We start from the raw sequence: 22,644 nt of genomic DNA, 5'->3' as shown, positions 1-22,644 counted from the left end.
ACCCATGTTTTTCAATATAGGGGTGGAAGAAAAAATTTTCTGCAGGATGAAATGACAATACTTAGGAAACACAAGTGAATTGACTAGAAATTACTAGAGGTTAAAAATGAATTTAGCAGAGTTGCTTTTCTAAATATAATTCAAAACAGACTGAAAACTGCTACATGCATACAGTATGATTCCATGGCATTCTGGATAAGGAGGGAGAATAGATCGGTGGTTGTTTAGGAGCTGGTGGGGGAGAGGAGGGGGATTTACTACAAAGGGGCACAAAGAAACTTCAGCATGAGAGAGTCTCTATTGTCATGTATTCGTTTGTCAGAATTCACAGTACTGTACGCTAGAGAAAGTTGGATTTTCCTGAATGTGAATTATATCTCAATAAACCTGACTTTTTTTTTTTTTAAGATTTTATTTATTCATTTGAGACACAGAGACACAGAGAGAGAGAGAGAGAGAGCATGAGCAGGGGGAGAGGCAGAGGGAGAGGGAGAAGCAGGCCCCCCGCCCAGCCAGGAGCCCAATGTGGGCCTTGATCCCAGGACCCTGGCATCATGACCTGAGCTGAAGGCAGACGCTTAAGCATTTGAGCCACCCAGGCGCCCTAAACCTGACTTTAAAAATAGATTGAGAATAAATAATTTGTGTAAAAAATGGGCGGAGGACCTGAACGGACATTTCCCCAAAGAAGATGTACAGATGGCCGGCAGACACATGAAAAGGTGCTCATGCTCGCTCATCATCTGGGAAATGCAAATCAAAACCACGGTGAGATACCACCTCACACCAGTCAGAATGACTAAAATAAAATCAGAAGGACAAGAAATAACAAGTGTTGGTAAGGATGTGGAGAAAAGGAAACCCTCACCCTGTTGGTGAGAATACAAACTGGTGCAGTCACTGTGGAAAACAGTATGGGGGTTCCTCAGAAAATTAAAAATAGAACTACCATGTGATCTAGTAATTCCATTGCTGGTTATTTACGCCCCCAAAATGAAAACTAATTTGAAAAGGTACATGCACCCCTATGTTTATTGCAGCATTATTTACAGTAGCCAAGATATGGAAGCAACCTAAGTGTCCATCAATAGATGAATGGATAAAGAAGAGGTGTATATGTATGTGTATACACACACACACACACACTCACAATAATATACAATTCCGTATTTATATAATAGAATATTACACAGCCATAGAAAAGAATGAGATCTTGCTATTTGGGACAACATGATGGACCCAGGGGGTATTATGCCAAGTGAAATAAGCCAGGCAGAGAGAGACAAATACCACATAATTCACTTATGTGTGGGATCTAAAGAAACAGACTAATACAAACTGGTGGTTGCAGGGGCAGGGATGGGCAAAATTGGTGAAGGGGACTAAGAGGTAAAACTTACAGTTGTAAAATGAGTAAGTCATGGGGATGAGAAGTACAGTATAGGGAATATAGTCAGTAATGGAATAAGGCAGCAGATGGCAACTATGCTTGTGGTGAGCATTGTGGAATGTATGGAATTGTGGAATCACTATGTTGTACACCTGAGACTTAGGTAACATTGTATATCAACTAGACTTCAATTAAAAAAAAAAAAAAGATTGAGCAAGGTAACTTCATTCCCCAAAGGGGCAAAAATCATATGGGTTCCTTTAAGTCCGGGTTTATAAATGAAAACCACAGTGGAGCAATAAAGGAAGATACTAATGAATAGTAATAGCCTCTTCCTGGTTGGAGAGACTAAAGACAACCGAGATGACACTGGGCCCAGCAGGGTCAGAGCGCCATGTGAGGGCAGATGATCAGACTGCGTTGGAAGCTCCTGGAAGCGGTGGCGGGTTCCTGCATCCCCCAGCGGGTGGAGCCGGCTGGCACCACCTGGTGCAGGCTCGGGAAGCCCGCCCCTCCGGAGATCAGGCCTGCCTGCCCCGGGGCGGGGCCTCGGGAGTGCTCGGCCTGGGGAGCTGGTTGCGGGAGTGCCCAAGTCCTGGAGTCCAGAGGCCCAGCAGACAGTGAGTGCGCCGCCCCTCGCCTCCCTGCCCCGCCCCCAGTGCGGACCCTCGAGGCAGGCCCTGCAATCACCACCCCCTACCAGTCACCATCACAAGCGCTCCCGGCCTGCCTTTTTTTTTTTTTTTTAAAGATTTTATTTATTTATTTATTTATTAGAGAGCGAGCGAGAGAGGAACAGCATGAGAGAGGAGAGGGTCAGAGGGAGAAGCAGGCTCCCCGCTGAGCCGGGAGCCCGATGTGGGACTCGATCCCAGGACCCTGGGATCATGACCTGAGCCGAAGGCAGTCGCTTAACCAACTGAGCCACCCAGGCGCCCTCCCGGCCTGCCTTTTAACCACCCCTCTACCTTAGCCCGCTCCTTTCCCCTTGCAGGTGCTCAGCACCTTTGCCTTTCAGCTTCCTTTTTTCTCCTCCCGGCAGTGGCGGCCCCCCGAGACGCTGAGATACGGAAGGACGTGCAGGTGCCAGCAGAAGGGCCTGGAATGGCCCAGGAGGAGCCTCGACTGAGTGGGAGCACTAGGCCTTTGTTAGCCCGGCCCGCCTGTGCCCTTGCCCCCCAGGATCAAGGAGGGGACGGGAGGGGGGTGCAGGGCAAAGTCTGGGCTTAGAGCTTTGCAGGGGTAAAGCCTAGCCAGGCCTGGATGGGTGGGGCTGGGGGTGGTGGTGGACATGGGAGACTTCACCCTGTGGATACCAGTTCCAGCTTTTCTCTCTCCCCACCCCAACCCTGCCCTTGGCCTCTGGTCAGACCTACTACGGGCAGGTGCTGAAGAAATCAGCAGATCTCCAGACCAGTGCCTGCGTCACTGCAGCCAGGCTGGTCCCCAAGCACATCCGGGAAGCCTTGACGAATGTACATGAAGAAGTAGCCTTGAGGTAGAGTTCCCTGTGCTGCCCCCCATCCCCCCACCATGAAGACTCTAGGCAGCAGCTTTTTCAAGACAGTGATGCGGTCCCTAGGGAATTAACCCATTTCCTCCGATCCATCTAGTTTGCCGTGTCTACCATAAAACTGGTAAAGCACAGCAATGATCGTCTTACAGCTCTGTTTAAAAACTTCCAATGACGCCCCTCCCCACCCAACCTCCCTTTACTCAGGATACACCTTGGACCTGACATTCAAGGCTGTCCAGTTTGGCCCCCACTTCCTAACCAACCCCAGCTCCCTCTGATGCACTATACTACTCTAGCTAGACCTTTCCCTTCCTCCTGCCTCACATGCAATTATTTTTTTTAAAAAAGATTTTATTTATTTGACAGAGAGAGAGGGCAAGCATAACCAGGGGAGCTGCAGGCAGAGGGAGAAGCAGGCTCCCTGCTGAGTGCGGATCCCAGATCCCAGAACCCTGGGATCATGACCTCATCCGAAGGCAGACGCCTAACAACTCAGCCACCCAGGCGCCCCTCACATGCAATTATTGATCTGGAATGCCTTCCCTCTCCTTTCTACCTAACAAATCCTGCCCTTCCAACACTTCACTGATGTCCTACCTACTTTGTGAAGCCTTATCCCTCCTCGAGCACCCTCTTCCCTAAACCACTATAGCACTTACTGCCTGTGCAGTAAATCATGGGAAATGTTTTCTGTGCTCATGGTTTACCTCCCCAGTTAAATACCCCTGGGGGACAGAAATCTTGTACATTTCTTCTCCAATAACGAGCACAGTTCTGGACCTTTAGTAGATGTTCAGCTATAATAACTAACTAAATGTATTTACTCAACAAATATTGTAAATGGCTTGTTTGTCTTAGTACCTGGTACAGTGCCCAACGATGATAACAATGGTAAACTAAGCAGACAGAGTCCCAGTTTTCATGGAGCTTCCAGTTTAGTGGGGGAAACGAAACACCTAAATAGAAATCCAGTGAATGGTGGAAGCAAGGAGGGCAGAAAGGAAGGAGAGAGGTAGGAAGAAAGGATTTGTAAGATTTAGCGATTCCACATATTCTAGTCTCTAGGGGGAAAATATGTATACATGGATGTATTTTCTATTTCCCAGGTATTATGGCTGTGGTCTGGTAATCCCTGAGTGTCTGGAAAACTGCTGGATTTTGGACCTGGGCAGTGGAAGTGGCAGAGATTGCTATGTACTGAGTCAGCTGGTCGGTGAGACAGGACATGTCACTGGGATAGACATGACGGAAAGTCAGGTGAGGCAGAGATTTGGAGGACAAGGAGGAAAGAATTCTCAAAGGCATTCTTTTAAAGACAAAGTTGTTTCCTTTGTGACTCTCTTCAAGGATAATCTAAGAAGGCTGCTAAATGCAAAGCTCATTTGCGCCACTAGTGCTTCCTGCCCTGAAGGCTGAGAACTTTGACAATTAGGGGCTCTTCTGGGAGAACAGAGTCAGAGGTTTGACCTGATAAATGAATATCATGATGACCCAGTGGAGTCTGATTTTTCCCTTGCTTCTGCCATCTATCTTGAAGGATTTTGTTGTTGAGTGAAGAGTTTACTCAAGCAAAATCCATGTATCAAGGGGCACCTGGCAAGCTCAGGCAATAAAATATGTGACTCTTGCTCTCAGGGTCATGAGTTCAAGCCCCACATTGGGTGTGGAGCCTACCTAATTAAAAAAACAAAACAAAACAAAACAAAAAACCCAGCAGAGAGTTTATCCCTCATTGAGTTGTCCCAGACTGTAATTTATCCTACATGCCCAGAGGAACCTTAAACACTTACCAAAAATATATTATGAATATTCCATTCATAATAGGAAATTTTTAGTAAAAGAGTAGCATATTTAAAAAAATGATTATCAAATCCATATATATATATATATATTTATATATGGTTTTGGTTTTTTGTTTTTTTAGGTAGAAGTGGCTAAGAAGTATATTGAGTATCACATGGAAAAACATGGCTTCCAGACACCCAATGTGACTTTTCTTCATGGCTACATAGAGAATTTGGAGGAGACTGGAATCAAGAATGAGAGTTACGATATTGTTATGTAGGTCTATACCCTTATTTCTGTGAATATAGCCCATTTCCTGTCGAACACTCTTTGTGGAACTGACTCTCATTTAGGGTGTTAAGCCTGACCTAATAAAGGGACGGAGCTGTTCTCAGGTGCTTGTAGCCCACCGGTCTCAGAACACACTAGCCCAGGAGAGAACCGACTGTAAACTGAAACATAAACGGATGAGCCCAAAAGAACAGCAGGACCATTGAGTCTGCTCGTACAACACACACCGACCTGTTATCTTCAGTGTTATTGTCACAGCAAGGTGTAGGAGTCTGTTTCTCCTTTTCTTTTGAATTGTTGTCAAATCATGCCCAGGTGACAGCCTTAATGAAGCTGCCTTTGATGAATTTCGCCTATCTACATGTGGCCTAAGAAACGCGTGGTGCAGGAGGCATGGGGAACCAGCCTTCGTGCCGTTGCGCGGTGACCATCCGCGCAGACACAAATCAGGAGCGTGCCTGATTTTTTTTTTTCTGCCCACTCAAATTGACTAAAAATTTATTGCGATTTTATTGCGATTTTAAACACTCCATCTCCTTTTTCTTGGGAAAAAGTTGAGCGTGGGGAAGAGAAGAGGGAGGCAGAAAGAATGGTGTAGCTTTGGGAAATGATGGAAGACGTCTTTAGAGACTAAAGGATTTGAAGCATTCTGAGTAGTGTGTGAATTTGCCTGACATTCCATCTCTTCTTTTTTAGATCAAATTGTGTCATTAACCTTGTGCCTGATAAGGAACCCGTGCTGCAGGAGGCGTACCGAGTGCTGAAGGTGAGGGAAAGGGGAGACAACGGGTCTCTACACGTCGGTAAGAGCAGATGGGATCTGTCCTGTTCTTGCCCCCTTGAGCTGACAGCTCCAACTCTTGCCATTTATTCACGTTAAAAAGGGACGGCAAAAAGAGGCGTGGCGAGAATGCCCCAGACGTGGATTCCTTTTCCTCTCATGTCGTAAAAGGTCGTAAATCCGAGAGTCATGATTGTCATTGGATGCTGTAAAATAGTTGCTTTATTGTGGTCTCTTTTCCTGTGCCCTGCTGCCTCTGGTCCTGGGATAGCATCTTAGAACTTCAGGGACTTTTGGACTGACTCCGAAAGATTGCTATGGATAGACTCTTCCAGCTTATATAGTGTTTCTGAGGGCTGCTTATTTCATTTCTATCAGGATTTCAGATCTTTGGGAAGTTAAAAAAGATGGAAATTTTACATTAACTACTTTCTAAAAGGAAGACTTGCTGGAGCTCCATACCCTCCACATATATCATGAGATGTATATCTTCGTGATAGATAGAAGATTCTGAGATTTTTGGTTTACAGGGCTTGTCATAGAGATGAAATAAGAATATGTAGGAATGATTTAATAATGTCATGGGCCAGCATACTATCTTCATCAAGATGTACTTCTAAAAGGTAGAGACATTATAGTACAATCTGGACTCAGAGCCCTTGAAACTAGCTAAATAAAATCGTAAAATTCCTGATCACTCATATGTCTGAGATTTTAAGGACATTCAAAAAATATAATTATTATTATAAAAATAAATAACATTACAAAAGTTATGATTTTTAAAGGAGAAGAATTCGGGAATACTATTTACTTCTATTAGTTATACAACCACCTGGGACTGCATTTGGTTCAGACTGGCTAAAATTTTAAGTACCCGAGTATCTTTATTTAGGAGAGAAACACTCTTGGAAAGCCATTTTATTGTCTGTAGGGCACTGAAAAGAAATCTTGGCACGCAGCTATTGCTTGTAACTAGTAAGGCAGCTGGGCTTTGTTCACCAAGAGTCACCTCAGTACTTCTGTTTGGTTTTTAAAATTGATTTTATCTCCTCATTCCTTTCTTTGCTATCTGGGACTAATGTCATCTTTAACCTTGTTTGGACTAATAATGCTGTTTCAGCACGGGGGGGAGCTGTATTTCAGTGACGTCTATGCTAGCCTTGAATTGCCAGAAGAAATCAGGACACACAGAATTTTATGGGGTAAGTGTTGCTTTGTTTTGTTTTACGGCAGATACTTGTTCATGTACAGAGCTCCAATCTGCTAATATCCAGGAGGAGGCTTTGTGATGTGGGAACACGTAGGACTAGGTGGGGTGGCTTCTGTCCCCTTTCTCCTCTGCCACTCAAGAGTAGTATGACCTTAGAGTTTAATTAGTCTCTTTGAGTCATTGTTTTCCAAATTGTAAAATGCAGATAATAATACAATCTAACTTATTGGGCTGTTATGAAGATTAAATGAGATAGTGGACATGAAAAATACTTTGAAAACTGTAGCATAGTAACCCTTTGGGGACTGAAGCCCCTTCATCTCCTTCTGTCCTCAGTGTTATTGTGTTGTTTATTCCCTTATTGTCATTTAAATGGAGTCTCTGGAAGTTGAGGAGATGAATGTATGCCTGTGGACAGTCTGATTATGAAATAAGTTCTTATTATTAGGGGCACCTGGTCGGCTCAGTCAGTAGAGCATGTGACTCTTGATCTCAGGGTTGTGAGTTCAATGCCCACAGTAGGTATAGAGATTACTAAAAAAAAAGAAAAAGAAAAAAAAAAGAATCCTATTAAAAAAAAAAGTTCTTTTAAAATAAGTTCTGTTAACTTTTTTCTTGTCATACAATAATAAATGAATATTGTTAAAATGTTGGAAAATACAAAAAGAAAAAAGAAAAAGAAAAAATTACTTATGTAACCTGGCAATAACTTCTTTAACATTTTAGCATATATCCTTGTAGGGTGTGTGTGTGTGTGTGTATAATAAAATTTGGAGCATGCTATATGTAGAATTTAGTATCCTAATTTCATTTGGCATGTTTCCTAAGCCTAAAATCTTTATTATTATTATTATTATTATTATTAACATAATGTATTATTTGTTTCAGGGGTACAGATCTGTAATTCATCAGTCTTACACAATTCACAGCGCTCACCATAGCACATACCCTCCCCAGTGTCCATCACCCAGCCACCCCATCCCTCCCACCCCCCTCCCCTCCAGCAACCCTCAGTTTGTTTCCTGAGATTAAGAGTCTCTTATGGTTTGTCTCCCCCTCCGGTTTTGTCTTGTTTCATTTTTCCCTCCCTTCCCCTATGATCCTGTCTTGTTTCTCAAATTCTTCGTATCAGTGAGATCATATGATAATTGTCTTTCTCTGATTGACTTATTTCGCTTAGCATAATATCCTCTAGTTCTATCCACGTCATTGCAAATGGCAAGATTTCATTTTTTGATGGCTGTATGATATTCCATTGTGTGTGTGTGTATATATATATATATATATACACACACACACATATATATATACTACATCTTCTTTATCCATTCATCTGTTGCTGGACATCTAGGCTCTTTCCATAGTTTGGCTATTGTGGACATTGCTGCTATAAACATTGGGGAGCACATGCCCCTTCAGATCACTACATTTGTATCTTTGGGGTAAATACCCAGTAGTGTGATTGCTGGGTCATAGGGTAGCTCTATTTTCAACTTTTTGAGGAACCTCCATACTGTTTTCCAGAGCGGCTGCACCAGTTTGCATTCCCACCAACAGTGTAGGAGGGTTCCCCTTTCTCCACATCCTCGCCAACATCTGTCGTTTCCTGACTTGTTAATTTTAGCCATTCTGACTGGTGTGAGGTGGTATCTCACTGAGGTTTTGATTTGTATTTCTCTGATGCTGAGCAACGTTGAGCAGTTTTTCATATGTCTGTTGGCCATTTGGATGTCTTCTTTGCAGCAATGTCTGTTCATGTCATCTGCCCATTTCTTGATTGGATTATTTGTTCTTTGGGTGTTGAGTTTGATAAGTTCTTTATAGATTTTTTTATATTAGCCCTTTATCTGATATGTCATTTGCAAATATTTTCTCCCATTCTGTCAGTTGTCTTTTGGTTTTGTTGACTGTTTCCTTTGGTGTGCAAAAGCTTTTTATCTTGATGAGGTCCCAATAGTTCATTTTTGCCCTTGCTTCCCTTGCCTTTGGCGATGTTTCTAGGAAGAAGTTGCTGCGGCTGAGGTCGAAGAGGTTGCTGCCTGTATTCTCCTCAAGGATTTTGATGGATTCCTGTCTCACATTGAGGTTGTTCATCCATTTGAATCTATTTTTATGTGTGGTGGAAAGAATGGTCCAGTTTCATTCTTCTGCATGTGGCTGTCCAATTTTCCCAACACCATTTGTTGAAGAGACTGTCTTTTTTCCATTGGGCATTCTTTCCTGCTTTGTCAAAGATTAGTTGACCATAGAGTTGAGGGTCCATATCTGTGCTCTCTATTCTGTTCCATTGATCTGTGTGTCTGTTTTTGTGCCAGTACCATACTGTCTTGATGATTACAGCTTTGTAATAGAGCTTGAAGTCTGGAATTGTGATGCCACCAGCTTTGCTTTTCTTTTTCAACATTCCTTTGGCTATTCGGGGTCTTTTCTGGTTTCATACAAATTTTAGGATTACTTGTTCCATTTCTTTGGAAAAAGTTGGTGGTATTTTGATAGGGATTGCATTAAATGTGTAGATTGCTCTAGGTAGCATAGACATTTTCACAGTATTTATTCTTCTAATCTATGAGCATGGAACGTTTTTCCATTTCTTTGTGTCTTCCTCAATTTCTTTCATGAGTATTCTATAGTTTTCTGAGTATAGATCCTTTGCCTCTTTGGTTAGATTTATTCCTAGGTATCTTATGGTTTTGGGTGCAATTGTAAATGGGATCAGCTCCTTAATTTCTCTTTCTTCTGTCTTGTTGTTGGTGTATAGAAATGCAACTGATTTCTGTGCATTGATTTTATATTTTGCCAGTTTACTGAATTCCTGTATGAGTTCTAACAGTTTTGGGTGGTGTCTTTCGGGTTTTCCACATAAAGTATCATATCATCTGCAAAGAGTGAGAGTTTGACTTCTTCTTTGCCGATTCGGATGCCTTTTATTTCTTTTTGTTATCTGATTGCTGAGGCTAGGACTTCTAATACTATGTTGAATAGCAGTGGTGATAGTGGACATCCTTGCTGTGTTCCTGACCTTAGGGGAAAAGCTCTCAGTTTTTCCCCATGAAGCATGATATTTGCTGTGGGTTTTTCATAGATGGCTTTTATGATATTGAGGTATGTACCCTCTATCCCTAAACTGTGAAGAGTTTTAATCAAGAAAGGATGCTGTACTTTGTCAAGTGCTTTTTCTGCATCTATTGAGAGTATCATATGGTTCTTGTTCTTTCTTTTATAAATGTATTGTTTCACATTGATTGATTTGCGGATGTTGAACCAACCTTGCAGCCCAGGGATAAATCCCACTTGGTCGTGGTGAATAATCCTTTTAATGTACTGTTGGATCCTATTGGCTCGTATTTTGGTGAGAATTTTTGCATCCATGTTCATCAGGGATATTAGTCTGTAATTCTCCTTTTTGATGGGGTCTTTGTCTGGTTTTGGGATCAAGGTAATGCTGGCCTCATAAAATGAGTTTGGAAGTTTTCCTTCCATTTCTATTTTTTGGAACAGTTTCAGAAGAATAGGTATTAGTTCTTCTTTAAATGTTTGGTAGAATTCCCCTGGAAAGTCATCTGGTCCTGGGCTCTTGTTTGTTGGGAGATTTTTGATGACTGCTTCAATTTCCTTACTGGTTATGAGTTTGTTTAGGTTTTCTATTCCTTCCTGGTTTGGTTTTGGTAGTTTATACGTCTCTAAGAAGGCATCCATTTCTTCCAGATTGTCTAATTTGCTGGCATATAGTTTCTCATAATATGTTCTTATAATTATTTGTATTTCTTTGGTGATGGTTGTGATCTCTCCTCTTTCATTCATGATTTTATTTATTTGGGTCCTTTCTCTTTTCTTTTTGATAAGTCTGGCCAGGGGTTTATCAATCTTATTAATTCTTTCAAAGAACCAGCTCCTAGTTTCATTGATCTGTTCTACTGTTCTTTTGGTTTCTATTTCATTGATTTCTGCTCTGATCTTTATTGTTTTTCTTCTCCTGCTGGGTTTAGGCTTTATTTGCTGTTCTTTCTCCAGCTCCTTTAGGTTTAGGATTAGGTTGTGTATTTGAGACCTTTCTTGTTTCTTGAGAAAGGCTTGTATTGCTATATACTTTCCTCTTAGGACCACGTTTGCTGCATCCCGAAGATTTTTGAACAGTTGTGTTTTCATTTTCATTTGTTTCCATGAATTTGTTTCTTTTTTAATTTCCTGGTTGACCCATTCATTCTTTAGTAGGATGCTCTTTAGTCTCCATGTATGTGAGTTCTTTCCAACTTTCCTCTTGTGATTGAGTTCTAGTATATGTGCTGCTGAAGCGAGCACTCTTGTGATTGAGTTCTAGTTTCAAAGCATTGTGGTCTGAAAATATGCAGGGAATGATTCCAATCTTTTGGTACCAGTTGAGACCTGATTTGTGACCCAGAATGTGATCTATTCTGGAGAATGTTCCATGTGCACTAGAGAAGAATGTGTATTCTGTTGCTTTGGGATGGAATGTTCTGAATTTATCTGTGAAGTCCCATCTGGTCCAGTGTGTCATTTAAAGCCTTTATTTCCTTGTTGATCTTTTGCTGAGATGATCTGTCCATTTCAGTGAGGGGGGTGGGTGTTAAATTCCCCTACTATTACTGTATTATTGTCGATGTGTTTCTTTGATTTTGTTATTAATTGGCTTATATAATTGGCTGCTCCCATGTTAGGGGCATAGATATTTAAAATTGTTAGATCTTCTTGTTGCATAGACCCTTTAAGTATGATATAGTGTCCTTCCTCATCTCTTATTATAGTCTTTGGTTTAAAATCTAATTTGTCTGATATAAGGATTGCCATCCCAGCTTTCTTTTGATGTCCATTAGCATGGTAAATGGTTTTCCACCCCCTCACTTTAAATCTGGAGGTGTCTTTGCATCTAAAATGAGTCTCTTGCAGACAGCATATCAGTGGGTCTTGTTTTTTTTAATCCAATCTGATACCCTGTTCTTTTGGTTGGGGCATTTAGCCCATTTACATTCAGGGTTACTATTGAAAGATACGAATTTAGTGTCATTGTATTGCCTGTAAGGTGACTGTTACTGTATATTGTCTCTGTTCCTTTCTGGTCTATGTTACTTTTAGGCTCTCTCTTTGCTTAGAGGACCCCTTTCAATATTTTTTGTAGGGCTGGTTTGGTGTTTGCAAATTCTTTTAGGTTTTTTTTTTTTTTTTTTTTTTGTCCTGGAAGCTTTTTATCTCTCCTTCTATTTTCAATGACAGCCTAGCTGGATATAGCATTCTTGGCTGCATATTTTTCTCGTTTAGTGCTCTGAATATATCATGCCAGTCCTTTCTGGCCTGCCAGGTCTCTGTGGATAGGTCTGCTGCCAATCTAATGTTTCTACCATTGTAGGTTACAGACCTCTTGTCCCGAGCTGCTTTCAGGTCTTTTTCTTTGTCTCTGAGACTTGTAAGTTTTACTATTAGATGTTGGGTGTTGACCTATTTTTACTGATTTTGAGGGGGGTTCTGTGTGCCTCCTGGATTTTGATGCCTGTTTCCTTCCCCAAATTAGGGAAGTTCTCCGCTATAATTTGCTCCAATATACCTTCTGCCCCCCTCTCTCTTTCTTCTTCTGGGATCCCAATTATTCTGATACTATTTTGTCTTATCACTTATCTCTTGAATTCTTCCATTGTGATCCAGTAGTTGTTTATCTCTTTTTCTCAGCTTCTTTATTCTCCATCATTTGGTCTTCTATATCACTAATTCTTCCTTCTGCCTCATTTATCCTAGCAGTTAGAGCCTCCATTTTTTATTGCACCTCATTAATAACCTTTTTGATTTTGACTTGGTTAGATTTTAGTTCTTTTATTTCTCTAGAAAGGGATTCTCTAGTATCTTCTATGTTTTTTCAAGCCCAGCTAGTATCTTTATAATCGTCATTCTGAACTCTCCTTCCGACATCTTACTAATGTCTGTATTGATTAGGTCCCTGGCAGTTGGTACTGCCTCTTGTTCTTTTTTTTTGAGGTGAGTTTTCCGTCTTGTCATTTTGCCAGAGAAGAATAGATGAATGAGAGAACAAAATGCTAAAAGGGTAACAACGCCCCCAGAAAAATATACACTAAACAAATCAGAAAAGACCCAAAAACCGGGGGGGTAGGGGGTGGAAGAAAGGGAAAGAAAAAGAATATGATCAGGCTGGTGAATAGAACAGAGCCACAGGCTAGAATTTGGGTGTATTTTGGTCTGTTAGAAGAAACTGCCTCCCAAAATTTTAAAGAAAGAAAAACTTATATATATACAAAAATAAGGGTAAATATGATGAAGGGATGGACTATGACTAAAGATGAAAATTAAAAAAGATTTTTAAAAAGGAATTGCTAAGATAAGATGTTGGTTGAAAAAGGAAAGAAGAAAAATTAAAAAAAAAGAAATAAAATAAAAAAATTAACTTTGAAAGACTAAAGAATCATGGTAAAAAAGCCGTGGATTGTATGTGCAGTATTCACGTAGCGCTGGAGTTCTGCCGTTCTCATTGATCGGTAAACTTGGTCTTGGCTGGCTGTTCTCGCTGATCTTCTGGGGGAGGGGCCTGTTGCCATGGTTCCCAAATGTCTTTGCTGGAGGCGGAATGTCAGGGGCGGGGCTAAGTAATCTGCTCGGGTTTGCTCTCGGGAGCTTTTGTTCCCCGCAAGCTTTCCGTACAGCTTTGGAGGATGAGAGTGAAAATGGCGGCCTCCCAATCTCCGCCTCGGAGGAGACGAGAACTCGGGGCCCCACTCCTCAGTGCGCCCCCAGAGAAAAGCCATCAGTCACTCCCGTCTCCCTGGTCTCCGGCCGCACTCCGTGCTCACTTGGCCTGTGACCGCACCTTTCTATCTGGCACCCGACCCCGGGTGGAGTCTCCAAACCCAGCAGATCCTTGCGGTGTGCTCCCGCACCTCTCCTCCCGGGGAAGGAAGGGGAGTTTCCCCGGATCTGCCGCTTGTTGGGTCCCTGCTGGAGGAGCAGTGGCCCGACTGTGGCGCGGATCACGGTTTATGGCAACCCCGAGCTGAGAGCCCGCGCCTGGGCTCCGTCTCTGCAGCCGGCTTCCCCGCTCTGATACCTGGGAGCTCTGCCACACTCAGGGCACCCCCGGTCTTTCTGTGACCCCGAGGGTCCTGAGACCACACTGTCCCACGAGGGTTCCACCCCCCGCTTAGCCACTGGAGCGACGTCTCAGCAGAGCAGATTTCTAAAAGTTAGGATTTTGTGCTCCGCGGCTCTGTCACTTGCTGGTAGCGGCCGACGGAGGCCCCCTCCCCCGCCATCTATCCTCCTGAATATCGCCTCGGATTCACTTCTGTGCACGTCCTACCTTCCAGAAAGTGGTCGCTTTTCTGTTCAGAAAATTGCTGCTATTCTTTTCTTCGATCTCCTGTTGAGTTCATAGGTGTTCAGAATGGTTTGATCCCTATCTAGCTGAATTCCTGGGACCAGGTGAAATCCAGGTCTCCTACTCCTCTGCCATCTTGCTCCTCCTCCCCTAAGCCTAAAATCTTTAAAAATGTGTGTGTATTCTACAACTGTATTGTACAGCTGTGCCATACTTTATTTGACCATTTCTCTATGGGTAATCATTTGGGTTGTTTCTAATTTGTTGATGTAATAAATTTAAAAACTGTAAATTGCCTTATGAATATTAGTAGTAGTTACTGTTCTAGTAGCAGATCGTTTATGATAATCTGGAGCTAATAGGCAATTTGTAAATTATCCTTTATATGTTTTTACTCACATAGCATAGTGCTTTTCAGAATGTGACCTAATCCATCCAGAAATATGATTGCAGCTGTATGGGACCGTACATTAGTGACTGTCTTGAATAATGGTTCCCAGAGGCCATTAAGCTAGCATACTCCATTTTAATTGTGACTTTCTAGATATTGGGGGGACACTCAGGTCCTTTTTCTATTTCTAGGATATATGTTTTAACTAACACCATATCCTTTTTTAAGTAATCTCTACACCCAACGTGGGGCTCAAACTCACGACCTCGAGGTCAAGAGCCGTATGCTCTTCTAACTGAGGCAGCCAGGCACCCCAACTAATACCATTCCTAATCAGTTTTATAGAGGAGTAATTTCTTGAATATCTAGTTGTTTGGTTGGTTTGTGATTTTTCTTTTTTTAGGTGAGTGCCTGGGTGGTGCTTTATACTGGAAGAACCTTGCCATCCTTGCCCAAAAAATTGGTTTCTGCACTCCACGTTTGGTCACTGCCAATCTCATTACAGTTCAAAACAAGGAATTAGAAAGAGTGATCGGTAAGAAAGAGCAGTGGGGAATGTTAAAACTGCTCCTTGAGTGGTTCAAGTGTGGTGTCTAGCAAGAGTGTACTAAGTGGGCCTCATTGAAGGAGACTTTGGGTCATCTGGAAACCTCCGTCTTGTCTTCTGTTTAATAGCAACCTCCCAAAGTTTGGTATTTAATAAAGCACTTCAAAGTTATTTGGTAAATAAAGTGAACTGCCCAGAAAGATAACTGGTGGCATGCAAAGAAGAAAATCACCATTATAATCTGTATGCTCTTCATCTACTAAGCAAACCAATAGCCATTTGGGAGCTGGAGCTGAACCATGGGTAAATTCCGTTTTAGGTGACTGTCGTTTTGTTTCTGCAACATTTCGCCTCTTCAAACTCCCTAAGACAGGACCAGCCAAAAGATGCCAAGTGATTTACAATGGAGGAATCACGGGCCACGAAAAAGAACTAATATTTGATGCAAATTTCACATTTAAGGTAAATAAAAATTTCCATGATTTTGGACATTCTTTCTACTCTTACGTTTGCTCCAGGTACCTTTTCTTAACCTTGCATTGCTTCTCCCTTTCCTGGTGTTGGGACATGTGCATGTGTGTATGTATGCTTTTGCTGAACCATTAAAAGTAAGTCGCAGACATCGTGACATGTTATCCTTAATATTTCAGCATGCATCTCCTAAGAATAAAATATTCTTGTACATAACCACAATATCACTGTCACCACCTAAGAAAATCTTTTATGGGAAGTATCCATCAGACATCAGATTAATGGAATTACAGAGAAGCAGTATGGAAAAGAATAGAAGTATTGTGCAACAGTATTTCAGTGGTTCACTTGTATCATAGAATTAAGGAACTCTTGTTGTTTAATGACAATATATTGATATTTCTACTACTGTTTGCAGGGCAGTCTTTATTTCCTCAAAATGGAAAAGTATAGGCTTTGGCATCAGATACCTGGGTTCAAATTCTGGCTCTATTATTTATTACTTGGGTAAACTTGAATAAGTCCTTCTTTGACATATAGTTTGCTCCACTGCAAGAGTAGGGGTAATAATACCTACTGTGTGGAATTTCTATAAGAAAAAAAAAAAAGATTAGTGGTAATATAGGGGCCCCCTGGCTGGTTGAGTCAGTAGAGCATGCGACTCTTCGTCTCCGGGTTGTAAGTTCGAGCCCCATGTTGGGTGTAGAGATTACTTAAAAAATAAAATTTTAATAAAGATTAGCAATAATATAGCAGAACCTTGGTACATACCGGGAACTCAGTAAATAGAAGATATAATCATGATTTGTTCCAAAGGTAGCTGTTTCCCACCTGATTTTTTGGTCCAGATAGCATCTTCGAAGTTCTTAACTACTCCCTGGTGCTATTGATGCTTTTTCACTGATCCACTGCCCCTTGATGTACTGCCTGCTTCTGTAGGGTCACAGAATCAAAGTGGGAAGGGCCTTTGAACCCATCACTCTGATATAGTGGCTTTCAAAAAACCCCCATCTTTAATAGCAGAATTCCTTTTTAAAGGAAGATCTTATTTAAAAAAACAACACTTGGGGCATCTGGGTGGCTCAGTCAGTTAAGCATCTGCCTTCGGCTCAGGTCATGATCTCGGGGTCCTGGGATCGAGCCCCACATTGGGCTCTCTGCTCATCGGGGAGCCTGCTTCTCCCTCTCCCTCTGCCTGCCGCTCCCCCTGCTTGTGCTCTCTCGTTCGTGCGCTCTCTCTCAAAATGAATAAATAAAATCTTAAAAAAAAATTTTAAAAACCACAAAAAACCAATACTTACTATGTGTCAGACATTGCATTACGTAACCCCACTATATGAAGGGGTAAACGCAGAGCTATCTGAAGGGAGCAGGGGTTAGATAACCCAGAATCTCCTGTGCTCACTCCTGGTTCCCAAGGCATGAGCCTTTTATATAGCCCCCCAGACACCCTGGGACTCACAAAAATACACATTAACACTATTATTTTAATTTAAACCCTCATTTTAATGATGAATGGTTTTCTACATCTGTCTCTGAGGAGAGATGGGATACTGGAGCAATGAGTGTCCTTTTTTTTTTTTTGCTTTGCCACCAGAGAAAAACTGATTATGACACTGGTCAATTACATTTTGAAATGAGCATGAAACTAGCGGCAGGGTCTGAATAGAAATATCGTTTCAGAAGATACAGTCTTTTTATCCTGAAATGTCACTCCTTAGTAAAACCTTTGTATGTTTTTCTTTTATTAAGATTAAAGTGGCATTTCTTGGGGCGCCTGGGTGGCTCAGTCATTAGGCGTCTGCCTTTGGCTCGGGTCGTGATCCCAGGGTCCTGGAATCCAGCCCCGCATCGGGCTCCCTGCTCCGCGGGAAGCCTGCTTCTCCCTCTCCCACTCCCCCTGCTTGTGTTCCCTCTCTCACTGTGTCTCTCTCTGTCAAATAAATAAATAAAATCTTAAAAAAAAGATTAAAGTGGCATTTCTTAATATGTGTTTTTTTTCTGCTACCCTTCAGGAAGGTGAAATTGTTGAAGTGGATGAAGAAACGGCAGCTATCTTGAAGAATTCACGATTCGCCCAGAATTTTCTGATCAGACCAATTGGAGAGAAGCTGCCAGCATGTAGTGGCTGTTCTGCTTTAGGATCAAAGGTTTGTTTGGCTTTCAGTCCCTGCCTTGCCACTGACTGCTAAAACAAGAAACAAATCGTTATTCTTTTAGTTGGCCACTATAAATAATTTCTAGCCATATTTGTACCTACAAAATGATTTGAATTAATTTCATAACTTTATTTTTCCAATCTGGATAGTAAGTCAGAGACTCTTAACTTGGTGCACCCATGAATGGACTTCAGGGCATCCATGAATCCCTTAAAATTATATATGTATATGTGTATTTTCTCAAGAAAGTATCTATTACTTTCATCAGATTCTTAAAGGAGTCCAGATACAAAAAAAGGTTAAGAGTTACCTTGGAAAAAATTATACTCAAATATTCAAATAATTATTTGAATAATATTATTTTTTTTTTTTAAGATTTTATTTATTTGCGAGAGAGAGAGTGAGCAAGAGGGAGAGCACAAGCTGGGGGGTGGGGGGGAGGGGCAGAGAGAGAAGCAAAGTCTCTGCTAAGCAGGGAGCCCGATGCGGGGCTCGATCCCAGGACCCTGGGATCATGACCTGAGCCGAAAGCAGATGCTTAACCGACTGAGCCACCCGGGTACCCCTCAAACATTTGTAAGTATTAATTGAGATAGTCAAATTGCCCTACAAAAAGATTGTAGAAGTCTACATGCCTACCTGCAATGTACGAGAATACCTTTTCCCTGCCGTCTTACTAATATTGGGTATTATTTTTAAAACTCTTTGCTTGTCTGATGGGCAGAAAATTATTTGTTGTTTTATTTTGCATATATTGAACCTTTTGCATATTTATTGGCCAGTTATATTTCATCCAATGTGAACTTCCTGTATAATTCCTTTAACCGTCTGCCATTAGAGTGGGATTTGCCATTTCTTTATTGCTCTATAAACGATTATCTGTTATATGTTGTGAATATTTTTTCTCAGCATGTCATCTATCTTTTTATTTGCTTATTTTTCCTGAGTAGACATTTTCAATTTTTATGTAGTCAATTCCTTTATGGTTTCTGCCTCTTATGTTATGTTTAGAAAGACCTTCTCCATGTGAACATTATGAATTTACCTATATTTTCTTTTAAATTTTTTTAAGATTTTATTTTTAAGTAATCTCTACACCCAAGGTGGGGCTTGAACTCACAACCCCAAGACAAGGAGTTACATCCTGCACTGACTGAGTCAGCCAGGGGCCCCACCTATATTCTCTTTTAGTACTTTAGACATTCTGGGATAAAATTCATATAACAAAATTCACTATTTTCACCATTTTAATGTGTACAATTTAGTGACTTTGAGTATATTTACAAGGTTGTGCAGTCATCACTAGTATCTAGTTTCAGAAAACTTTCATTACCCCCAAAAGAAATCCCATACTTATTAAGCAGTCATTCTGCTATCTCCCCTCCCCCGGCCTCTGGCAATAAACTAATCTGCTTTCTGTCTCTGGATTTGCCTATGGTGGACATTCTTATATAAGTGGAATCATATACTGTAAGGCCTTTTGTGTCTGGATTCTTTTACTTAACATAATGTTTTCAAGGTTTATCCATATGTCAGCACTTCATTCCTTTTTATGTCTGAATAATATTCCATTGCATGGATATACCACATTTTGTTTATCCACTCATCAGTTGATAGATGATTAGGTTCTTTCTATTCCTGGCTGTTCCAAGTAGTATTGCTGTGAACATGCATGTACGCGTACTTCGTGTCCTTATTTGAGTACTGGTTTTCAATTATTTTGGGTCTATACCTAGTCGTGGGATTGTTGAGTCATATAGTAATTCTACATCCAACTTTTTGAAGACCCACCAGACTGTTTTCCACAGTGGCTGCACCATTTTAAATTCCTACCAGCAATGTATAGGTTTCCAATTTCTCTACATCTTTGCCAACACTGTTACTTTCTGTTTAGTTTTTATTGTAGTCATCCTAGTCAGTGTAAAGTACCTCATTGTGGTTTGGATTTGCATTTCCCTAATGACTAGTGATGCTAACCATCTTCTCACATGTTTGTTGACCATCTATATGTTTTCTTTGGGGAAATGTCGTTTCAGATCCTTTGCCCATTTTTTTTTTTTTAAGAGAGGGAGAGAGAGGGAGGAGGGGCAGGGCGAGAGGGAAAGAGAGAACTTAAGCAGGCTCCATGCCCAGGACAGAGTCCGACATGGGGCTCAATTTTACAACCCAATGCGGGGCTCGATCCCAAGATCCTGGGATCATGACGTGAGCCAAAGGCAGATGCTTAACCAACTGAGCCACCCAGGTGCCCCTAAACCTCGTTTTTAAACAGAATTCAATTTAGAGGTGCCTGGGTGGCTCAGTCGGTTAAGCATTTGCCTTCGGCTCGGGTAGTGATTCCAGGGTCCTAAGATGGAGCCCCACATTGGGCTCAATTTTACAACCCTGAGATCATGACCTGAGATGAAATCAAGAGTCGGACACTTAACTGACTGAGCTACCTAGGCTCTTTTGCCCATTTTTAAATTGGGTTGTCTTTTTATTGTTGAGTTGTAAGAGCTCTTTATATATTCTAGATACTAGACCCTTATCAGATATATGATTTGCAAAACTTTCTCACATTCCATGTGTTGTCTTTTCACTCTGGGTAGTGTCCTTTGATGCACAAAAGTTTTTAATTTTGGTGAAGTTGAATTTTTCTTTTTTCTTTTTTGGTTGCTTGTGCTTTGGGTGTCATAGCTAAAAATCCATTGCTTAATCCAAGGTCATGCAGATTCTTCTAGTGCTTTCATGGTTTTGCTTTTCACATTAAAATTTTTAAACCATCTGGAATTTATTTTAGCATAAATGTTGAGGTACAGTGTGACTATTTCTCCAAATATTAACTAGTTCAAATTTTCCTGTTCATTTATTATATCAATTCCCCACTGTTTTGAAAAGCTAATTTTGATCATATCTTAATTTCTTGAATGTATACCAGAGCCAGGATACCACTATATTCTAAAGTGATCGTTTCCTAAAATATTTTAGATTCATTTTTGGAATTATTCTAGTATCTGAAATATTGGTATAGCATTTTCTAAAGCATTTTATCACAGTTTATCTCCTGCCATCTCCACAGCTACCCTATGAAGAAGGCAGATGGGTAGTTAGAGAGTAGCATCCCTCTTTGTCTTTCTCTCATATATATACATATATATATTTTATTTTATTTTTAAGATTTCATTTATTTATTTGACAGAGAGAGACACAGCGAGAGAAGGAACACAAGCAGGAGGAGTGGGTGAGGGAGAAGCAGGCTTCCCGCCGAGCAGGGAGCCCGATATGGGGCTCGATCCCAGGACCCTGGGATCATGACCTGAGCCAAAGGCAGATGCTTAAAGACTGAGCCACCCAGGCGCCCCTCTTTCTTATATATTTAATCCTTTCCCCCATTCATGGTGTCAATTATTTTATTGATCCATTCATTAATTTATAATATTGTATTTAGAACAGGCTGAGTGATGGATTTCAAGTCTCTTTGGGCTGACAGAACTTAAAACATTCACCGAAGTCATACCAACGATGTGTCTCGAGGCACTGAACGTTGGAAGCCCCGGGAAGTAAGATACTGATATTACTGCGCCAGGATAGCGGCAGAGCGTGGGGTTTATGTACACAGGCCTTGCAGTCAGATAGGCTAGGTTCAGATCTTGGCTCTACCAGGCATGTGTGATCTCAGGTACATTACCTAACCTCCCTACACCCTCTGTCTCTCCATATGTAACAGGAAGGTAATAATCACTTTTTCTCCTCGGGTTGTGAGGATCAATGGGGATGATCTATGGAGAATGTTAGCCTGATGCCTGGCACATAATACACACTCAAGAAATAGAAGTAGTTACAGTTATGGATTTGTACTAATTAAGATTCTTGGTCACTTGGAACCGTGTTCTAGGATTTCTCATTCTTCCTGACACACCCTTTCTCCTGGGCCCAGAGATTCTCTAATCTTTTGCCATGAATTTTTGCTTTCTTTTGCTTGTATTTCATAATAACTTTGGATACATCAAGCATACATTGAAACACAAGTAACTCGTATGCCTTTTTCTCCTCCTTCTGTTACATTATAAGCAGTCTATAAGTGTAAAGCTTGTTTAGAGATCACTCTCCAAAATGGTAAATTTGTAGTTGGGAAAGTTTAATTGAACACAAGAGGCAGGAATTCTGGAGCCAAAAAACCGAATGTGTTCTTGTTTGGCCACTCTTAGCAGCATGAATCAAGCGCAAGCTAAATGTAGGAGCCACCTCTAGAGCCGAAGAGTGATTTACAGATTTTACTTTATTAAATTCTTGAGCCCTCTGCTATTTGTTACTCTTCTGTTTTTCTTTTCTTTCTTTCTTTTTTTTTTTTTTAAAGATTTTATTTATTTATTTGACAGAGAGAGAGATAGTGAGAGCAGGAACACAAGCAAGGGGAGTGGGAGAGGGAGAAGCAGGCTCCCCGCTGAGCAGGGAGCCCGATGCGGGGTTCAATCCCAGGACCCTGGGATCATGACCCGAGCTGAAGGCAGACGCTCAACGACTGAGCCACCCAGGCGCCCCTACTCTTCTGTTTTTCTAAGCAGATGCCTTTTTGGAAAGTAGAGAAATGTGACTTTGGACCTTTCAGCCCTTGAAACCTTTCACAAATGTGTTATTGGTATTTTGAAACTCTTGGGAGTTCACTGATAACCAAACCTTGCTGGTGAGAATCAATATGTATTTTGAAATGTTTTCATCATTCTAATTCTCCTGGAACCTGGTTTCCTGAATCCTAGTTAGAAAAGCTGTCAGCAGGTTACGGTTATA

General features: G+C 41.3%; 1 protein-coding gene across 6 annotated transcripts in view; it reads left to right on the top strand.

Moving 5' to 3' along the window:
* Positions 1-502: 502 nt before the first annotated feature.
* Positions 503-22,644, top strand: part of AS3MT (arsenite methyltransferase) — a 31,362-nt gene continuing 9,220 nt past the window's right edge. For 5 of the 6 annotated variants that reach the window (XR_013449636.1, XR_013449635.1, XM_078077168.1 and 2 more), the window contains exons 1-10: positions 503-2,010; positions 2,433-2,473; positions 2,761-2,888; positions 4,013-4,163; positions 4,831-4,967; positions 5,679-5,748; positions 6,884-6,965; positions 15,101-15,232; positions 15,564-15,706; positions 17,731-17,865. Coding sequence is in view for 3 of the 6 variants with exons in the window: in XM_078077168.1 (XP_077933294.1) it covers positions 1,797-2,010; positions 2,433-2,473; positions 2,761-2,888; positions 4,013-4,163; positions 4,831-4,967; positions 5,679-5,748; positions 6,884-6,965; positions 15,101-15,232; positions 15,564-15,706; positions 17,731-17,865 (1,233 nt within the window). In the remaining 3 variants the exon portion in view is untranslated. The remainder of the gene's footprint in view (positions 2,011-2,432; positions 2,474-2,760; positions 2,889-4,012; positions 4,164-4,830; positions 4,968-5,678; positions 5,749-6,883; positions 6,966-15,100; positions 15,233-15,563; positions 15,707-17,730; positions 17,866-22,644) is intronic. The other variant, XR_013449637.1, reaches the window with a different exon arrangement.

Source organism: Halichoerus grypus, chromosome 7, assembly GCF_964656455.1.
Source record: "Halichoerus grypus chromosome 7, mHalGry1.hap1.1, whole genome shotgun sequence".
Classification (NCBI taxonomy): domain Eukaryota; kingdom Metazoa; phylum Chordata; class Mammalia; order Carnivora; family Phocidae; genus Halichoerus; species Halichoerus grypus.
The sequence above is the reverse complement of the archived record's forward strand: the minus strand, read 5'-3'. Positions and strand labels throughout refer to the sequence as shown.